The sequence below is a fragment of the Fringilla coelebs genome, assembly GCF_963513975.1.
Source record: "Fringilla coelebs genome assembly, chromosome: 1".
Classification (NCBI taxonomy): domain Eukaryota; kingdom Metazoa; phylum Chordata; class Aves; order Passeriformes; family Fringillidae; genus Fringilla; species Fringilla coelebs.
The window spans coordinates 145,755,524-145,775,144 of NC_140028.1; the positions used below are offsets into that span (position 1 = coordinate 145,755,524).

Genomic DNA, 19,621 nt, shown 5'->3' on the forward strand with positions numbered 1-19,621 from the left:
TCCTTTTGGTCAGGCTCTTCCACCTTCCCCACTCCTACCTTGCTGGGACATGCTATGCCCAGTTTGGATTAGCAATGTGATAATTTTACATTTGTCAAACCAGTCTCAGAGTCCCACTTAGGCCATGAAATGAGACTTCCCTTCTGTCATTGCCCAACCTTTTAACAGGTTACAGGGCCAGTGGCTTAGAAGAAGACTGAACTCAGCTGCTGCCAATCCACAGCAGCAGCCCAGGCTCTGTAATTTACCCTTGGCACAGTCTCACCATGAAGCACTTTGGATCCATAATAAAAACAGGAGCAGTACTGAGCTCAGAGTTTTTGTATGTGCATGTAAGACACAATTCTGAAACTGACAGGGTAAAAGAACAACCCAAGCCCAGCTTATCAGCACATCAGGTAATCAGAAATCTCAAAAAACATGAATGGAAATTTCAGCAAGGAAAATGACTTTGCATATTCCTCAGTTTAAAGCACAGAGACCCTCTCAACACTGTTATCTGGAGGTGTTGCTGGGTACATAATAAAAACTGTGTGATTTATCTGTGTGCATGTGTGTGCACACACCCCCCAAAGGGAAAACGTCTTTGTGTTTGTATATAAAATATGTATATAAATAAATACAATTCTGAATTTTATTTATAACTGAATGTGAATATTTCAAGAAGGAGGAGAAGAAGAAGGAGGCCCCTGGAAACTACAGACCTGTTAGTGACATTTCAGTGCCTGGAAAAGTTATGGAGAAGATTATCCTGGGAGGTATTGAAAAACACCTAAAAGAGAATTCAGTCTTTGGTCACAGCCAGCAAAGCCTCATGAGAGTCGAGTCCTGCTCATCAAACCTGATTTCATATCATGCCAGGCATTGATCAAGGGATTCCTACATTGTTGATCAATGGATTTAAGGATTTTGGATTTTGATGGAAGTGACAGCCACGGTCCCATCCAGACAGTGCTTTAGCTTCAAGAGAACTTGTTGGGGCTCATGGATATGGACTGTGTAATCAAGGCTTCCCTGTACATCTTAGAAAAGTCTGTGCTGCTGTAAAACTGCAGGCAACATTTGCATACCTAACAAGTAGTGCCTGATGTGAGTGTGGTCCACACGCCATGCCCTAAAACATCTCAGAGATGAACAGCACTGTCCAAAGATGATGAATCTGAACCCCAGCAAAATTAATTTAACTAACAATCTTTATTAAGTTTAACCTTAATTTAATTGCATAATTATTCTGGCATGACCACATAGAACTTAAATTTGCATTGAAAACTTCAGGATAACATGAAATAAACTAGATATGGTATGACAATAAATAACTGAAAAAATAATGTGATTGCATCACTCATTTTCAAATTAACTCAATGCACTCCTGTATTTCTTGGTTTGTCCCTGTCTCCAGTTCCTCACACAGCAGGAATGTGGGATAAGAATTTTGTCAGGGAAGATGGCCTAGACCTGCTGGACTGCATGTATTTTGCATTTAATGAGCTGGAAATTTTTTGCCCCACAATTTCTGTCTAGTTTTTCCACTTCACTACTCTGTGCTCTTTCACTTCCTGAGGTTTCATTTCTCTCTTGCCTCCATTCTGCTCCTCAGCTCTGTGTTCTCTCTCCTGCTGCTCCCTAGATTCCACCACTCACATGTACTCATCCAAGAAGGAGTCCCTGTTCTTCTCCTCTACATCCCTAAGCAAGGGACCTTTGCCTCCCCCTGGGTTTTGTAGCTCCTCACCCTTTCTGACACTGAATTCTTTTTTCCATGTCTTGTCTCTCATTTTGTTTGCATTTTCATATTCAGTTCACAATCTTGTCAGTGCTGCAAAAGTGCTTTATTTCTACTCCCTAAGTAGGCATGGAAATTTTCAGGGCTGTATAAATGCATAATAATCAATAATCATAATGACACCACATTAAGATTCAAGCCTACAATGTCAGCAGCTACTGTAAGAGAAGTAATTTACAGGGGTTACATGCACAGAACTTTGCTGAAACTTGGCAAGGGGGTTAACTAAAAGCATTCCTTATTGGGAAGTTACTAATTATTTGCTTTGGATAAGTACAATCTGGTATATCATTGTCTGAAATTGCTTTGTAAACACTGTGGTCTGAACTAAAAATCAATCCAACTGAAGGGGATGGGATTTAGGTGCTAAGGCACCCAAAGGTGGCATCTAATGGTGGCATTTAATGCCATTTCCAATGGTCCAGGATATGACACTCAACAGGCAATTACTGCTCCATGTAGACATGAATTTCAGGAGCTCCTGTGCCCTCACTGGCTGCCCCATGTGGGTTCCTCTCCTACCCTGCACATCTAAAATGACATTCCCCATCCATGTTAAGGCTGTCAAGTTCCAGGCTTGTGCTCTCAGGTCAGTAGCTCAGATTTCTGAACTGAAATGTAAAACTTTAAAACAATCTCTCTAAGAATAGCCTTGAACTCAGCATCACACTGAGATATAGTGAGGAAGGAGGATGCCTTTGATGTCGACTTTGCAGTTAGTTTGTAATCCCTTTACTCTTGGAAATGTAAAATTACAGAAGAAAACCAGACTGGAAGTGAGTTAAAGGTTATAAATACCTGGTGTCAGGAGTATGACAGAGGTGACAATCAGCGAGCAGATAACGAGAATAACAAGTAAGGCAATTGCAATCCCTTTCCAGTTTCTTTGAGGAGGATTACTCCCCACCAGCTCCTAGAAACATCAAAAGAAGATGAACATTTAGAAAAGGGCACTTGGACAAGGAAACAAGCACAGAATCCAGACAGCAATGTACATCTGCAGAACTGCACCCTGTGACCACGGCAGGTGATGCCCTCGAGCCAAGTACAGTTCAGGCTGTTATAATTCACGGTGGCATGAATTGAATCCATCCCAAATAATTATACAGCAAATAAATGCAATGCACCCACAGGTGTCTCAGCAGTGAAACCCACACTCCCCATTACCTCCTGGCACACGGGCAGCAGCCCCCATCCCAGCACTCATCCAAACTCACTCATCAACGCCGATTTCCTACCAGCCCTCATTAAGTCTGGGAATGAGGAGCTTTACAGTAACCTTCAAGAGACTTTTATAATAAGATGTCAGAGAAGCATACAGGAAGATAAATAATTCACAGGGGCATGCATTGAGATAAAAATCAATAAGGATATCCCCCTGGTGAACTTTCCTGCCTTCCCAGAAAACATGACATCTCCTCAGGGCATACTGCGTGCTTAGGTTGGTAGGTCTGAGGAACTGAAGACAGGCTTCTTGTCTAGCATATACATTAAATTTAATCACATCCTTAAAACTTCAGAATGAAAGCTCCATCAGCACTCACTGATTAGCTCTGACTGCACTGTGGTTGCACCAGATATTCTGCCTATGATGTACACAGCAGCCCTGCTCTCAGGACTGAGGTTTTTATGAAGCTCAGTGTTCACGTTCGCAAGATCTTAAAATTTTATTCCACTTTCATGTGTTTTGCTGGATTCCTCTTAGCATTTTGTACTATATGTGGTTTCATGCATGCATTGAAGCACCCACAGGAACTGTATGAAATATTAGTGCACTCTGCTTTTCTGGGAGGCTGAATTCACTCAAGGGATCTGGTCACAGTCAGAACAAATCTGGATGCTCCTCCTCCTTGTGAAACTCATCTATTTCAGGTTTTTTTGCCTCATTTCCTTTATTATGAGGGATGATGTGTCTAAAACAGCGCTGCTGGTGCTTCTTTAAAAGACTATTTTCTTTCCATTTTAAATTTTTTATGAAAACAAAAAGCTTTCTAGTAGACTCAGACTTCTGTTATTCAGAGTTTGCTTTACTTCTGTTTCTTATACACAGCAACAAGACTGGAAGAGAGAAGTCAGGCAAACCTTGCACTTTTGTTTTCAGAAGATGCTGGGAAATATTTTTTAACCTTTCCCTAGAATTCATTTGACAGAAGAAGATAATGTCTAGAATCACTTTCTATATGTTTGTGGACCTAGCCACTACAAAAGCTATAAATCTGCAATGGAAAGCCAAGTTTGAGCCATTAAACACCTGATGCACTCCATCATTTATTCTAATCCAGGAAAAGACATGAGGCTTCTCTTCCTTCTGGCAAAGAGGGGTAGAGGTGGGAACAGCCTCCCTTCCTTGTCTCCCCCTTGTTTGTACCTGGCTTTCTATTTGAAATGCAAAATAATTAGAAGGAACAAATTTGTGGTTACTATTGTTACTGGAGAAAAATTTGAAAAGTAGGTCAGGAGCTTTGAGAAATGCAATTCTGGCGCCAAGCAAGCAGAATGAATACTTCTATTCCTACAGATTCTTTACCCTAAATATGAATACAAATGTTAATCAATTTAGTCTTCTAATGCCATATTTAGGAAACTGTTACGATCTCCAATTTTCAGGTGAAAAAAGGCACAAAACTGTGGCAAAAAGCCACAGTCTGTGGCTTTCCAAGGGAAAGAAATTTATAAATAAGCCAGGGAAATAATGCAGGGCTTCTTAGAAGATGGCAGAAATATCCTTTCTTTCACATCAGGGTACAGGGGGGTCTAGAGAGAAATGGGAGAACTGTGGAGAGGCAGGTGAGAAACTCAGCCAAGCCCTCAGAGTGTCTTGGGACAGAGGTAAAACACTGACAGTGTTACAGAACTGATGGCAACAGTCACAGTCCTGAAAATATCCTAACACTGTCACCACCAATGGTCAGAAGTTTTAAAAATGAAGAAAAAATTAGCTCATGGACTTGAATAACATCTACAAACCCAGATGTGGTTCAAGAGCTTAATAACACCTTGCATGAAGTGTGATTTTCCCATCCATGAGTCCCAGTGTGATAGAAATACACACACATACTTGAGTGTTCAGGACAGCTGTACTTGCACTGAATCCATTATCAAGTCAATCCCATTAATTCTCCAGGCATTCAATCAATATTTGAGCAGAATCTCAACAAAAAAAAGGACTGAATTTCTAGTGTGCCAAGAGGAGGAAAACTATTCATAAGCAAAATATTGGGGTTTAATACACTGCAAAGAAATAGAAAAGAACATTTTCACTTTCTTTTCAAAATTCCATCAGGAAATTTCCCCTGGTAAAAAGCAAGGAGAGATAAATGACTTTTCAAAGAAAGACAAACAGCTTTATTCAGCACAGGTTTGGAAAGCTGCTCTTTTGTTCTCAGTCATTTGAAGTCTCTTTTGATAGAATCACTTACAGCAAAACTGCAGACACATCACACCCTATTCATGATAGCTCAGCCACCTCAGTTTATTCCTGTCTGTATTTCTGTTAATTCCAGAGGGATGTTGCTGTGTCACTGTGACCATCTTTTACCTCCAGGGGGTTACAGCTCCACCAGCCTGTGATACCTCTGCTGCTGGCAGCAAACCCTCACCCTTCACTGAGATCTCTCACCAGCAGGCATCACTGCCCAGGGGAGCCTCTGCACTTGGGACTGAAGCCAGGAAGGTGTTTATTTCAGCCCTGGGCAGGTACTGATTCAAGCACATAAATGATGTTCTTGAAGAGGCAACTCAAAGGGTGCATTTCCAGCACAGAGCTGGAATTTGCCTGGTCCTGAAAGACTCAGCTTGCAGAGATAAACATGGAGATCTAAACTGACCAGCAAGCAGATGCCTTTGTGTTAATCCTAAAGACACCAATTTTGGTTTTCATACTGAAATCTGAGCATATGACACAAAGGGAAATAAACCAAGCACACGTGGTTTCTGCTCTGATGGACATGAAAGAAAACATTGAAGTCACTCATCAGTAGGAACCACCTCCTCTCTGCCTCACATGAAGCACTAACACATTCTCCTGACCTCTGCAAGCAAGCTAAAGCCCTTCAGCCTGGTTTTCTCCCTCTTTTCCTTTGCTGCTTGTTTTTCACCTCCTTCTTCCTATTACACGAAAACGAAATTGATTTTGGATTTGGAAAGTGAACCAGATGTTTCCACAGGTTTTTACATAAGCACACTTTATTGATGCTGCATATTAAAACCTGCAAATGCTATCACTTACATATTCATTTGTGATTGAAAAAGCTCGCTAGCCACCTGTGAAGTTGATTTTGGAACCATTAATCTAGACTTCTACAGTATTTTAAGACTCTAAAATACAGATCCAAGGTGACATATTTTCCTGCCTGTGAAAGAATCACTGTGTTGACATGTTATGGATGAAGGCTGGATGTGCTCCAACCCAAGATGCTGTCAACAAAATTATTCCTGGCATGTTTATTTGAAACCTGCCAAAAGCTTGCCAGCACAGTGGTCATATTACAATAATATAATAGCTTCTTAAAACAACTCATCAAGCACAACTTCTTTTTTCTTTTTTAATAACTGTGTCTATATGGCTGAAGGACAATATAGATATCACTTGTGAAGTATAGGTATTATTAAATAAAATTAATACATCCTGGACCAAAATCTTTGAAGTATCAGCAGTGAGATAGTAATGGTTGGCCTCTTAGTCTTTTTCAACACAGAGCTGCCACTTTTGTGCAGTACTGATAAATCCAAGGTGTGTATATGAAATAGATACATTCCAGATACAGGGGCTGGATTTAGAGGTTCCTTGCAGAAGCAGGTGGCACTGGGCCATGGAGACTGAGGTCTGGACTCAGTTACACTGGTGTAAATCTGAAGCAAAAGACAAAAGAAAATCCAAGAATTTAATTATATGAAATAAAAGCAGGTGCAAGATGTTTTGTTGGCCTCAGAGGTGGCATGATGGGGATTTATAACTTTGTAATTATAATAATTATTAGGAATTTTGTAGTTTCCATACTGGCTACTCTTGCAAGTTCTGTTTCTTGTGTCTTTTTGATTTATTTCTAATTTTTGACCTTAAATATTACACTTATAAACACAGGAAAGAAAAATTCTTCTAACAAGCTTGTTAACACTCTTAATTGAAAAATGTGTATTCTACCTTTCACTCATGCCACCTGGCTCTGAATTAAGACTTCTGCCTGATGAAATGTGGGTGACTGTTGTTGTCAGCAACTCAGCTTACCAAGTCCAGAACATGGCACAGAATAAAAATAAAATTTTTGTCCAAGACAAAAAGCTCCTGTGAAGTTCAGTGGAAAAATAATCTTGTTGTTAATTAGTTCTTTATAATACAAAATTGCAGCAAATTATACCTGCTGAATAGTAAAACAAATGAGCTGAGGAGTGGGTAACCCATACAGTTATTAGAATATTAACCTTATGTTGCAAAAATGAAACACTAATTGCAATGATAATGGCAGTAAACGAAATGAATTGCTGTGGTTACAGCAGGAGATTCACTGAGACTCCTGGTTATTCTGCTGATTGATACTGCATTGCTGTCTCATCACAATCCTCCTGCCTGGATCCTCCTCTGCTCCCCAGCCTTAAACCTAGGATGGAGGTTATTCATGGGCAGGAATCATTTTTGATACCCCGCTTGGCACAGAGGGAACCTCGGTCACTGCAGAATTTAGGAAGTATCATAACACAGATAGACAATAATAAGCATGTAATTCATCCTTCTCACCTCTGAAGTCAAGCTGAGTTACTCTTGCTTGGGGATATTTTATTTATTTTCTTTCCTTTCTTTCTCCTCCCTCCTTGCCTCCCTCCTCTTTGCTGCTGCAGACCACCCTGGGCTGGAGTGTGATGCAGAATAACAACCAGGTTCCAGACAGACACAGAGCCTGAGCCCCAGGCTACAGAAACTCAGCTGTTCAGGTGCTAAAGGGGGCACTTCAGAGTGAGAGGAATAAAAACTTGCTCTGTTTTTACAAATGAGGCATGGCATGAACGTGGGCTTTCCTGCAAAACCCCAACAGAAATAAGAGGGATAAAACCATCTGCCTGTTGTGGTGATGAAAGACAACTATGTTATGTTTTTCTTCATCTTCTGTTGATGCTTTTACTAATAGGGAGCAATGATTTAAGTAACAGTGAACATCTTTGCTGCCTACTCCCCAGCACTGTGAGACAAACCTTTTACCCTGCACACAGTGCAGCACATTCTCCTGCCCAGCGTTTCTGGGAGGCTCTTTTATGAATGCCCTAAAGCCATTCTGTTTGGTTCCATCTCCTCCCACCATTATTTAAAGTGCACACAGGCAAATGTTCAGAGGCTGGGCACCAGTGGTGAGTTTGCACCAGTGGTGAGTTTGCAAGTGAGTGAGGAAAAGGCTGTACCCATAACACTCAGCTCCCCATGGATTTAAACCTTGCATGTTTTCTGCTTTGGTAGAGCTTTCAGCCTTACATGCTTCTATTACAAAGCCAATAGAAGAAAATGAATGCCATCTGCATCCCACACACCTCAGTGTAGCTTTAGCAGATGACAAGTCTTCCACAGTTTGGAGCAGAAGGCACCAGATCCTCAGTTAGCATTGACTGACACAGATCACTGGCTCCACTGGAGCCCAGCCAGTCTGTCAGCTACAAATGAAACCCCGTGCTGTTGCTAAGTTAAAAGAAAAATTAATCTGTAAAATGATTTAAATCCAGTAATATCTGGAATTCCTAGCTGTTTTGGATTGCAGAAATGAATATTTAATAACTTCCCATCATTTTTTATAGGCATTATGATGAAATGGTTTTGGATCACCTCCAGACCCTGCAGTACTAAGAGATTAATTTAGCTTCTCTGTGTTTTGAACTGGCATTTCACATGACTTTTGTACTCAAGTAGAGTTACCACACTACAACACCCTCCTATGCCCTTACAGCATATGTAAATAAGCCCCACTGCCATTTGAAACATTCCCAAATTATTCCTAGTGCTTCAGGACAGAGTGACTCCATGGAACTTTCAAAATAAATGAGAACCTTGGAACGTGGACTCTGAAATCCTGCCAGAAGTCTGGTCTCAAGGTGACAAAATTCAAGCTGCAAACACCATCTGAACCTGTTGCCCTGTGAGTGGTTCCAGCCAGAGGCACAGTCATATTCTGACCATGGCCAGGAGGAAGGAGATGGCAATACTGTACCTGTGCCTGGCACAGGACATATGTGACTACAGATACTTTTAGCCAAGAACTGTGTTGTCATTGATTTAATGTCATTTCATTAATGTCCTTCACTTCCCCCCATCAGTGTGGTTCATTCTGGTGCTGTAACCCAGATGTTTTTATAGCACCTGGCACAGTGGGACTGTAAATCCTCTCAGGGGCCCTTAGCTGCTACTGTAATTCAAATCATAATTAAAGACCCATTCCCAGTACTGACAGAGCCCATAAAACCAACAGCATTTCTTTGATTTTATTTCAGTGTTTGATATAGGCCCACACATTAACCTGCAAATCATCTCCTGCAGTGAAATATCTGCTATGCCACCAGTAAAACTTGGTTTGATGCTTAGGATTTTATTCCAGAGGAGTCTGTGTGCTCACCAAATCCATGAAAAGCCCAAATGCCATAGATTGGATCACTGATCCCTCTGCCACAGCCCTTGCCTAGCTCCAGTTTTTCCACCCCAATGTTCTCACAGCCTGGCTCCCTCCAAACCCAGCCACAGCACACAGGAGCCCTGAGACAGCTCACACCGTGCAGAAAGCATCTGCAAAGAGTGGTGCTGCCAAGGCAGGCCAGCAGGGCATCTCCCTACTCCATTTCTCGAGGAACAATGGTCTCAAGAAACAGGAAAAGAAGCTTTCCTGAAAGATTTGAGAGCTTGGCAAAACCTCTCAGCTTTTTTGTCCCCTCTAATTCTAGCAAAATGGCATTCTGCTTACATTTGTAAAAAGGCAATTGCAATTTTTAGTGAAACTGTATTTCAGTTAAATAAAACCATTCAATTTATCCCTCTGAACACCAAGAAATAATTTGTGATAAGGGAAATAGTGAGGTGTTTAATCCCCCTGTAGAAAGACAGCATTAAAAATTTTGTTCAAAATTACATTTCATAAATTCCTAGGCTTTTTTTATAACTTAGTTTACAAATAATTTGTTTCTAAATGGTACAGGAAGGAAAACATGAGACAAACAAAGTTTCATTCCTAAATAATTTGCTTGGGAGCGATGTGAGGAAGAGCTATGAAGACAGCCAAGGTTTGAGGTCAGTGTGCTGCAGAAACAGTGGGAAGAGGAATATGAAATCCATATGTAGAGCAGGGGGTGGGAGGAAAATGGATTTTACACAACTTATTTTCAAGTACCAGTCATTTACAGATTTGAAAAAGACAAATTGTTTCATGCATGGATGTTTCAAAGACAATGCAGTTGCATAATTCATCATTGGACTAATATTTATATGAAAATGATACATATAATTTTACCTTTAAGGGATAATTTTAACTTTAATTTACTGTTGTTTCTAGGATCAAGTCATTTTTGCTATGTAGGTCTCCAATGTTGCAGTATTTAGCCAAGATTTTAAATAAAGCTATGGAAAGAATATTCTTCTTTGATTCAAATTTTAACTGAGTCGAACAATGGAAAAAGAACATGTAAGTGTGGGCCTGCATTTTACACAATTCTTTTAGGTGAAAAGACATTAGAAGCTGTGAGAGCAGGATCCAGAATGGAGGCTCTTCTCTCCTAGCTCAGTGGCTTTCTCCCCAGCCTGCACAGCCCAGAGTGTTTGCTTAGTCTCTATCCCCTTCATCTCATCTCTTGAAAATTTCATTCCTGGTTCCACAAGTGAATACAAATCATTAAATAATGCCACCCAAAATCGTTTCTCTTGTCCCAAGGGTGATTAGCTGTGCTCTCCTCTCACCCAAAAGCCAAACCCTCCAATACTGGAGCGCAGCACAGCCCCACCAGAACTTCTGTAGTAAAACAGCCCCTGGCCCACCCTGGACACCAAGCTGTTCTGCAGCATTCCTGGGACAGTCCTGCTATTATGGGCCAAAACCACACCTGGGTGTCACCCTGCTCTTCTGAAGTTCTTCTAAGCCTTCTGATGTTTACATTTTTGTAACGGAGTTTCTCACGCACTTTTCATGTAAATAATGATTGTTTTGCATTCCTTTCTGGAGGAGGAGAGAATTGATGGACTGTTGGTTTGACCAGTATGGTTAGAGAGGTGGCAATTTCATCCACAGTCACTTTTAGAATTCTATAAATATCGAGGTCCAGAAATAAACGTTCCTTTTTTGCCTTGGACATCTCAGCGTGGGAGTGTCATTAATTTTGTGTCGTATTGCAACACCTGGGAGCACTCTGACAAACCACACCAGTGCTCCCCTGGGCTCAGTGCCCCTCTGGGTTACCTCATCACAGAAATGCAACCCTGAACTCCATCAGTAGCCCAAATCCAAAACTTTTGCATTAGTCCCCAACTCCTCCCCAGTTGTGTAATTCTTACATTTAAGGAAAATCTTTTGCTTGAGCCCACACTGTTACTCACACAGAAGTAAAGAGAAAGGGGCACAACAACAAAAACCAGATTGTTTTATGCACTCTATAATGCTGACTTTCTTTCTGGCCAGCAGTGACCTGTGCTGACATCCATGAGCATCACTTGGATGATGAGGCAGAGTCCACAGGCTGTGAAATGTCCTCAAAGTAGCTGGGAGACACCTTTCTCCCAATGGGATTTGCTTGGGCATTTCTCAGGTATTCTTGAACCAGAAACCACTTCATGTATATACTGATTTGATGTTCATGAAGTTGTTTTTTTTTTAAAGTTTAAATTTCCCCAGGACCTTGTCCAGCACTATCTTAGCACAACTGTGGTTTGAAGAATTACTGCTCTTTGAAGGGTGCTTGGGCTCTTGGCATGAAATGCCAGCAGCTGGCTCAGCCCCCATGCTGCTGACAGGAAAAGCGACTCCAAGGTCTCCAAAGGTTTGTGAGTCTCATGCTTGGCCTGTTTTAATTGATTTGTGTTTTTGCTAGGGCTCTCACAGCACACTACAAGACTTTGCAAAGTCGTTTATTTTAATTTTCAAAACTTTCTGGTTGACAGGAAACACAACCAACAAACATTAAGTCATTTTTCCTCAGGAAAGCAAGATGCCAAATTTCCCATACTGAGTTGTGTTAACTGTGGCATAACATCGCAGCAGCATGACTCCTTGCATAGAAAGAACACTTTTGTTGCTCATTTTTCATTTGAAGGAGTTATCCTTAATTCAACACAATTCTGAGATTCAGCGAGTAAATTACAGAATGAAATGGAAACACCCACATTCCCACTCAAAACAGAAATTAAATAAAGAGAAGCAAAACTGATTAAGACATAAATTGCATTTTTTTCCTCTTGATGATCTATAATTTTATGAGGGCCACTGCTACCAGGGCCACCAGCAAATAATGCAGTAAAACCACTGCATTATCATGTTCATTTCTAACCTCCCTGAACAATTCATGTTACCTTATCAGGAGCACTGACAAAAACACCTCTTCTCCTGAGTCTTGCAGGTGTTTTTTTCAAAAAATGCAGGGATAGTATTGAAATAAACAGGCTGGAGGATTTGAAAAGAGAAAAATCACTCATGCAGACTCAATGACTTATGTGTGGCAGCTTCATTGCCTCCCATGGAAAAATGCCCCAGAGATGGCAGGAAAAAAAATGTCCAAGAAAGAAGTTTCTTCTCCACACCTCACCAACCTCTTATTCTCATAGGAAGCAGGGTTTGGGTTCTGAAATTGAAGGGTTTATCAAATCCAGCAGGCAGAGCCATGGCCTCATTTCCCTACAGAGGTCAGCATATCTTTGGATCAATTTGTGATCTAAACACACGTTGTGAAGGTCCTCTGTCTTAATCTCCCTGCCCATCCCACTCATTTTGCAAGACTTAAAGACATCCTGAACCTGTGATGCTGCAATGAACCTTCAGCACAGACCTCCCTGCCCAGCGCCCAGTCTGAGCCCTCTGGCGTGGTGCTGCAAACAGCACATTGCACCCTGCCCCTCCTCAGAGCTGCTCAGGTCCTGAATTCCCTGTGGCCTCACCAGGATTCAGGCACAAGGATACTCCTGAGGACCTTTGCCTTGGTGCCTCGCTTCACCTGATCCAAGTTAAAAGATAAAACTCCTCCACAGCTGATAAAAGAGTTCAGAAGTGATCAGACATGGAGCAGAGACAACAAATCACAGGGGCTGCAATGCTGGTATTTTTAAAGATAGATGAGCATTAGCACAGCCAGGAATTCATTTACCATGTGAAAAATCTATTCAGAGCAGAATGGGAACTCTACCAATTAATACACTTCACAGATCTACCTCTTCAATAAGCAGAGTTACAGGGATCATTTTTCTTTGACACACACCATAAGGGAATGAAAAGGTTAATGTAGTGTATGTGAGAGCATTTTTAAAAATCAATTTAAGGGAATTTTGTCTGCTGTAAATTATGCTCTGGCACCAGGGAAAGCCATCAAACTCAAATTAACAAAAGGAACAAAAGAATTTAATCTAAAACTACATTATGATTGTATTGCTCATTGGTGCAGACAAAAAAAGCAGCAACATCCATTTCATTTTTTCCTCCTTTGATTACAAAAAGGCTGTTTGAAGTGAAAAATAATGTTGAATCATAATTAAAAGCAGGACTCTCCCTCCTACCAGCCTGCAAAGCACAACATTTTCTGTAATGCAATATAAAGTCATTTTGGTTAGAAAACCCATTTGTCAGCTCTCCTCACATCACCAGACTGTGACCCCTGTACCTACTCCTGCACACACTCCTGTAATCTCAGAAAAAGCAGGGTTTGGCTTCTGAGCCCCAGACTTCCCATTCAGCAAGACCTGACCTTGGCCTTGCTACAGCTGGAGGTGTGAAGCTTCACTGGGCTCATGGCACCTGTCTAGAAGACCTGAAACAATTTTCAGGTTTCCACTAATTTCAACTGGAAGAAGAGCAAATGTCAGCTGAAATCCTGTTTTTTCAAGAGGTCCAAAACAGTCCCTGTAATTTCATGGCACGCCACAGGCTCTCCCCTCTCCATCATCTGCCTTGAAAACTGTGGAATTCTCTCCCTCTCACGACCACACACAGGGTGTCTGCTCTCCATAGAGAGGACACAGAGCAGGACAGTGACATCCACTCTCATAGCCACAACCAGAACGTGCCTTGAAGTGACACAGCCCCACACTGTGTTTCCCAAAATCATCACCCATCACAGCCCTTGTGCTTTTCTCAAGTGACATTTGCTGTCACCAGGCTCAGGAATTGAAAGGTGGCCCTGAGGACTGCAAGATTTTATGGCATGTCCTGTGTCAGCAGAATGAAGAGAGGATGTGACACAACTGATATGCGCTCTTCTGTTGGCTGCTGTGCTGGTTGCCAAAAGATACAACAGCACATGAAGGAACAGACAGATCCTGTGAGCTGCTCAGGACTAATTATTATTATTTATTTTCCTTCCATGGCATTGACATAAGTACCCACTTTGTTCCCCCTGTGTATTCAACAGTTTTCCACCACTGGAACCTTGCTCTGTAGAGAGCAGATAATGGTTGATATAAAGAATCTCAGATATTTATCTTCATTCATTGCCAAATGAGGAACAGAGGCCATGGTTGTTTTGCTCTTGGCACTTTTCACCCCTGGAGTGTCCCCCACATTGAGCTCCACATTTCCCTGCCTGTGTCTTCACAGCACCATGGGATTTTCCACCTCTACTTCCAGAAATTCTTCATCTGTTGGTAAATAATGGCAAGACTACATGACTAAATATAACTGTAGATTTTATGTCTGATGAGGGTGCTATGGACCATTTATTCCCTACTCTTGCAGTTGGTTTGACCTACCCATGAAGGGACTATCAAGTGGCACTCTTGGTTGCCAAGATAAAACACAAGGTTAAAGCAACCATTTCACCTAAAAATTGAACACAGGAAAGGAAGGGAGCCATAGAACTAGAAAAATTGTATAATCATTTTTATTACATTGATTTGGACAAGGATTGTGAGGGTCAAAGAAACCCAACCAAAACCAGCTTGGCTTGCCCATATTAATTCACTGTTCTGTGTTGCTACAGCAGTGAAATATATATGCACATACATATATATATATATATGTAGATATATATATCTATATAGAGATAGATGGATACAAAGAAAAGACACAACTTTTTCTCTCCATGTCTTGCCATGGGAAAGCAGAGACTCACCCTTTACACACCCTTAGCTTTGTGCAAGAAGTCATTTCTTTTTCACTCACTATTTTTTATCTCCTTTGAAACTGTCCTTCCATATGCTGAGTGGAGCTGGGCTTTGCCTTCTCTGAAGGAGCAGCTCTCAAGTCAGAGGCTGCAGCCTCCTCCCCATCAGGCAGCAGTGGAGAACAGCAGCATTTTCACCTAATCCTTGCCCCATATGGTCAGGGACTATGACTAGTGAATAACTAATTAAAATACGTCTGATCAGAAGTTCAAAAGAATCTGAGGAATTGAAGTAAAAGCCAGTGGCTTATTTTTATTTATTTTTTCCCCATTTTCTTTCTTTTTTTGCCATGGCCTTCTTTGGGCTCACAGGGAATAAAACGCCCTTGGTGGTTGTGTACTCCAAGTCCCTGGAGGTGTTCAAGACCAGGTTGGATGAGGCTCTGAGTAACTTGGTCTAGTGGAAGGTGTCCCTGCCTGTGGAAAGGGGGCTGGAACAACATGGCCTTTAAGGTGCCTCCCAACCCAAACCATACCCTAAATCTGAAAGCTCCCCCATTTCCATTTGTGCTCCTGACAGAATGGTGGCTGTTGGGGTCATGTACCTGCCCTGTGCCTCCCAAAGCTCAGGAGGGCACCTTGAGCTGAGCTGTGTTTGGAGCATGGGCCTGTCTGAGAGCTGGGAGAGGGGCTGGGGCAGTCAGAGCAGCCACAGGGTCCTGGGACCCCAAAAAGATAATTTAGAGCAATTACTTGTGACTGTCATTTACTTTTTAGTAGTAGGATGAAGAAGAAAAAAAAAAAACTTATGTTTTATGACCTCTCTTTTTTAATAAGAAATATCTCAGGTTGCACCTTAGTGCCCAGCTGGGTTATTGGAATAGCAAAGAAGCAGCACTGATTTTTTTTTTTTTTTGTATACAGTATTTTGCCTTTTAAAATATTGTCTTATAATGTAAAATAAAAAAATCATCTTATGCACAGGAAATCTCACAGCAAACTAATGGGGCACTACAAACCTAGGATTACTCTTTCTTTCTCATTTTACTGGAATTTATTCAAAAACATAATCAGAATCTAGCTCATTCTCTTACATAACCCTTTGTGAAGGACTCTTAAAATTCACATCAACAACATCTCATTCCCACTTTCCCCTTAATTTCCATTTTGTTTAATGGCTTCATCACCATTTATTTGTGATTTTGGTTTTTTTCTTTTCCCTCTTGTGAGAGAGAATAACCTCTCCTGGGTAATAGGACAAAGAGTTGGAAGCTGTTTGCTTCAGTTGTGCTTCTGTAAAAAATGCATTAAAATAAATTCCTTTACAGGGAATAAGCCCAGTTCTATTTCTTTTTTTCCCTGGGGTCTGGTGACACAATTCCAGCAATGCCAAGTCCAGCTGCAAGTGCCACGTGAGGAGGTGCTCTGAGTTCCACCACTGCACAACCCATCCCCTTTGCAGGCTGAAGACGTGGAGTGCAAAATAATCAATCTCCCAAGGCCTTAACAAGCCCCTGTGCTACAGCCTGTACCTTGCCATCAGCTTCTAGAACAACAAAAAAATGCCCAGCACAGACAGAAAAAAATAGCTGGAGGCTTCTATCAAATTTCTTTGAGAAATGACAGGAGGTAATTAACATTTATCCTATGATTTTCAGAAAATGAGAACATTTGCCATCCAGACAGGAAGTCATTGTCTCCCATGGGAATGAAAGACATCTTGAGATAATCCTGATTCTTTAACAACAAGAATTCTGAACTCAGAAAATCTCAAAAGATGGGCCTATAAAACTTCTGTGTTAGGTTCATGCTCAGTGTGGACTTCACATGAGCCTCCCATATTCTATAGCATCCACACTTATATATCTCTTAATTATAAGACAACTGCATTTTCACTTACATTAAGCCTTTATAATAAGAATTAAAATTCCTAAACCTGAAAATGCACCTCAAAAAAAAAAAAAAAAAGACCGAATGAGAGAAATAGTTGAAAAAAGTCTCATTTTTACAGACTACTTTGTCCTTGTGCTAGTAAATTTTTCTGATTTTGAACTAATCCCTCTCCCCATCAGCTGGTCACTCCATGGTAGAAGTGAGCCACATGTTGGGGAGCCCATGGTGTGGATCCAGTTTTTGATCCGGTAATGGACAACTCGTTAACCTCCCTCAGTATTGAAGCTGATCCCCAAATCTGCATCTTCCTGCTTCCTCACTGGTTTGTGTCTTTTGCTGCCACTCTTTCCCCAATAATTTTCCCTTCCATAGTATGAGGAGATGAAACACCCTCACTCAGAATAGAGGTTTTGGGTAATATGGAGGGTTTACTGGGTCATCTATGCAAGATATTTGGGCTATTGTATCAAAGGAAGGATTATGTCTTTAAAAGCCATTTAGGTTCTTGACTGCCCTCAGTTTCCCTGCAGGCAGGGCTCCCAAACATCTGTGAAGATTGATGCCTAGTGCCTAAGCACCTTTCCATTTGAATATCGCTTAAAAACCATCTTCCTTTCCTCACACACAGCAAAAAACCAAATCCCCCACAACAGTTTTGAGGTGGGGGAGCAGCCTTGAACGTGAGGCTAACACAGAAGAGGTTTGCTGTGTGGGGCACAGAGAAGGGTGCAGCTCCCCTGATTTCTGCTCAGCAGGACAGGCCAGGGCTCTCCCCTGGCAGCAGCACCCTCTCTGAAGCTGTGCCAGGTAACCAAACACATCCCGAGCTGCAGCTGGTCTCACATCCCTGCCCAGGGGCAGCACAGCTGTGGTGTGATCAGCAATGGGGGTGTAAGGGCAGAATTCCCAGTAAGAAGAGCAGGAGGAGGAGGTAACATCTGTTTCCATCCTTGTCAGGACAGGAGCATTTGAACCTGGCTTAGAGAGCACCACTGGCTGTGCTGCCTGTTACCTGCTGCTCTGCACAGGGAGATGTAATCCCTGTGCATTGTATTAATTCCTCCAATGCTGCATGAATGGACACCACACAGAGTTCCAGCTTGTTGCTTTCACTTAAAATTAAAACATTTAATGCAGAGGGAAGCAGAATATCTTTTCCCTCACAAACTGCTTGAGCATTTTTCACAGAGCCTGGTTTGGCAGAGGATGCTGCCATGGGCAGACATGGGATCTGCAAGAGGTGGGGATGCTTGGTCTGCCTGCTGCTGGAGAGCACACTTGGAATCAGCCTCTGGAAAAATGCTTCCCACGTCCATTAGGGATGACATTTACCTTAGTCCAGATGGCACTCACCACCCTTTGTGCACCAGTATCGATGCAGGGAGACCCCAACGTAGGGAATAATGGGCTCTGACTCCACAATTTCAGAAGGCTGAGCAAATGCTTTATTAAACTAGGTCCTATTTCACTAATACTACACTATATTAAAGAGATATTATACTAAAAAGATACTAAAGGAAAACCCAGCTTTGACCTAATTGGCCAATCAATCCAAACAACCATCACCAGAGTCCAATTAACAAATCTCTCTCAGTAAACAATCTCCATAACACATTCCACATGTGCCAAACAAGAGGAGCAGCAATCTCCATAACACATTCCACATGTGCCAAACAGGAGCAGCAAGTAGATATAAGAGTTGTTTTCTCTTCTCCCTCTATGCTTCTCACTGCCTTCCCCTGGGAAAATCCTGGGAGGGAGATTTATGTCTCTCTCTGTTTAGAGAATGTGAATACCACACACCAGTTAAGCCATGTGTACATGTACACAATTTTATATATATATATATATAATTGTTTAAAATTTTTTAAGGAAAATGTGGGCAATTAAACAAAGTATTAGGAAATAGGTAGCTTCCAGAAAAAGAAAAATGGGACCCTATCATAATTAGGCTTTGCTTTTCAGTCAATGTTTCATTAAGTAGTTGTACAATGTGCCTCAGAGTATTCTTGATTTCTTCATCCAAATAAAAATTTAACACTGTACATTATGGGCTGCTTCTAAAAATCACTAACTGTATTTATTACTTTACTAAATCTTTGTGGTACAAATAAAGAAGTGCTGTTGTCAGTTAATGCATGATCCTGCACAATGGCTTTTCTCTCTCCTTTCTCACAGGACTCTCCTACATCTACAGGAAAAATATTGCCAGGAAATAACAGTGGTTTTCTTTGGCCCCACAGGCTCAGCTGTAGATGAATTCACAAAAAGCATTTAACAGGATACTTTTCTGTAACATTTAGAGCTGTGTTCAAGTCCCATGTACTTCAGTGGGGTGCAGATATGAGTATTTCAGCACTTCCTAGACTTTTTGGTATATGGCTTCTCAACATAAACATTTGCTCTGGAAAGACCCAAGATCCAACATAGGTGTCTAAACAGGGATATCCTTTCCCTGCCAGGAGGATGCCTGCCCTGTGCACAGACTCCTGCAGAGTGTGGGGAGCTGAGCCCAGCCCTTGGGTGTCTGTCTCAAAGAGGATCTGGCCCTTAATTAAGAGAATAAATTAAATATTGTGGTGTTTCACATGTGTGTGGGGTTGACCCTGGCTGGATGCCAGGCACCCACCAAAGCCACTCTCATTCCCCTCGCAGCTGGACAGAGGAGAGAAATTGTAACAAAGGGTTAAT

General features: G+C 41.6%; 1 protein-coding gene across 1 annotated transcript in view; it reads right to left on the reverse strand.

Moving 5' to 3' along the window:
* Positions 1-19,621, reverse strand: part of DPP6 (dipeptidyl peptidase like 6) — a gene marked incomplete at its 5' end in the record, with an annotated part of 404,621 nt that overhangs the window by 166,195 nt on the left and 218,805 nt on the right. Inside the window, one exon of the mRNA XM_084224866.1 lies at positions 2,582-2,696. Coding sequence (XP_084080992.1) covers positions 2,582-2,696 — 115 coding nt within the window. The remainder of the gene's footprint in view (positions 1-2,581; positions 2,697-19,621) is intronic.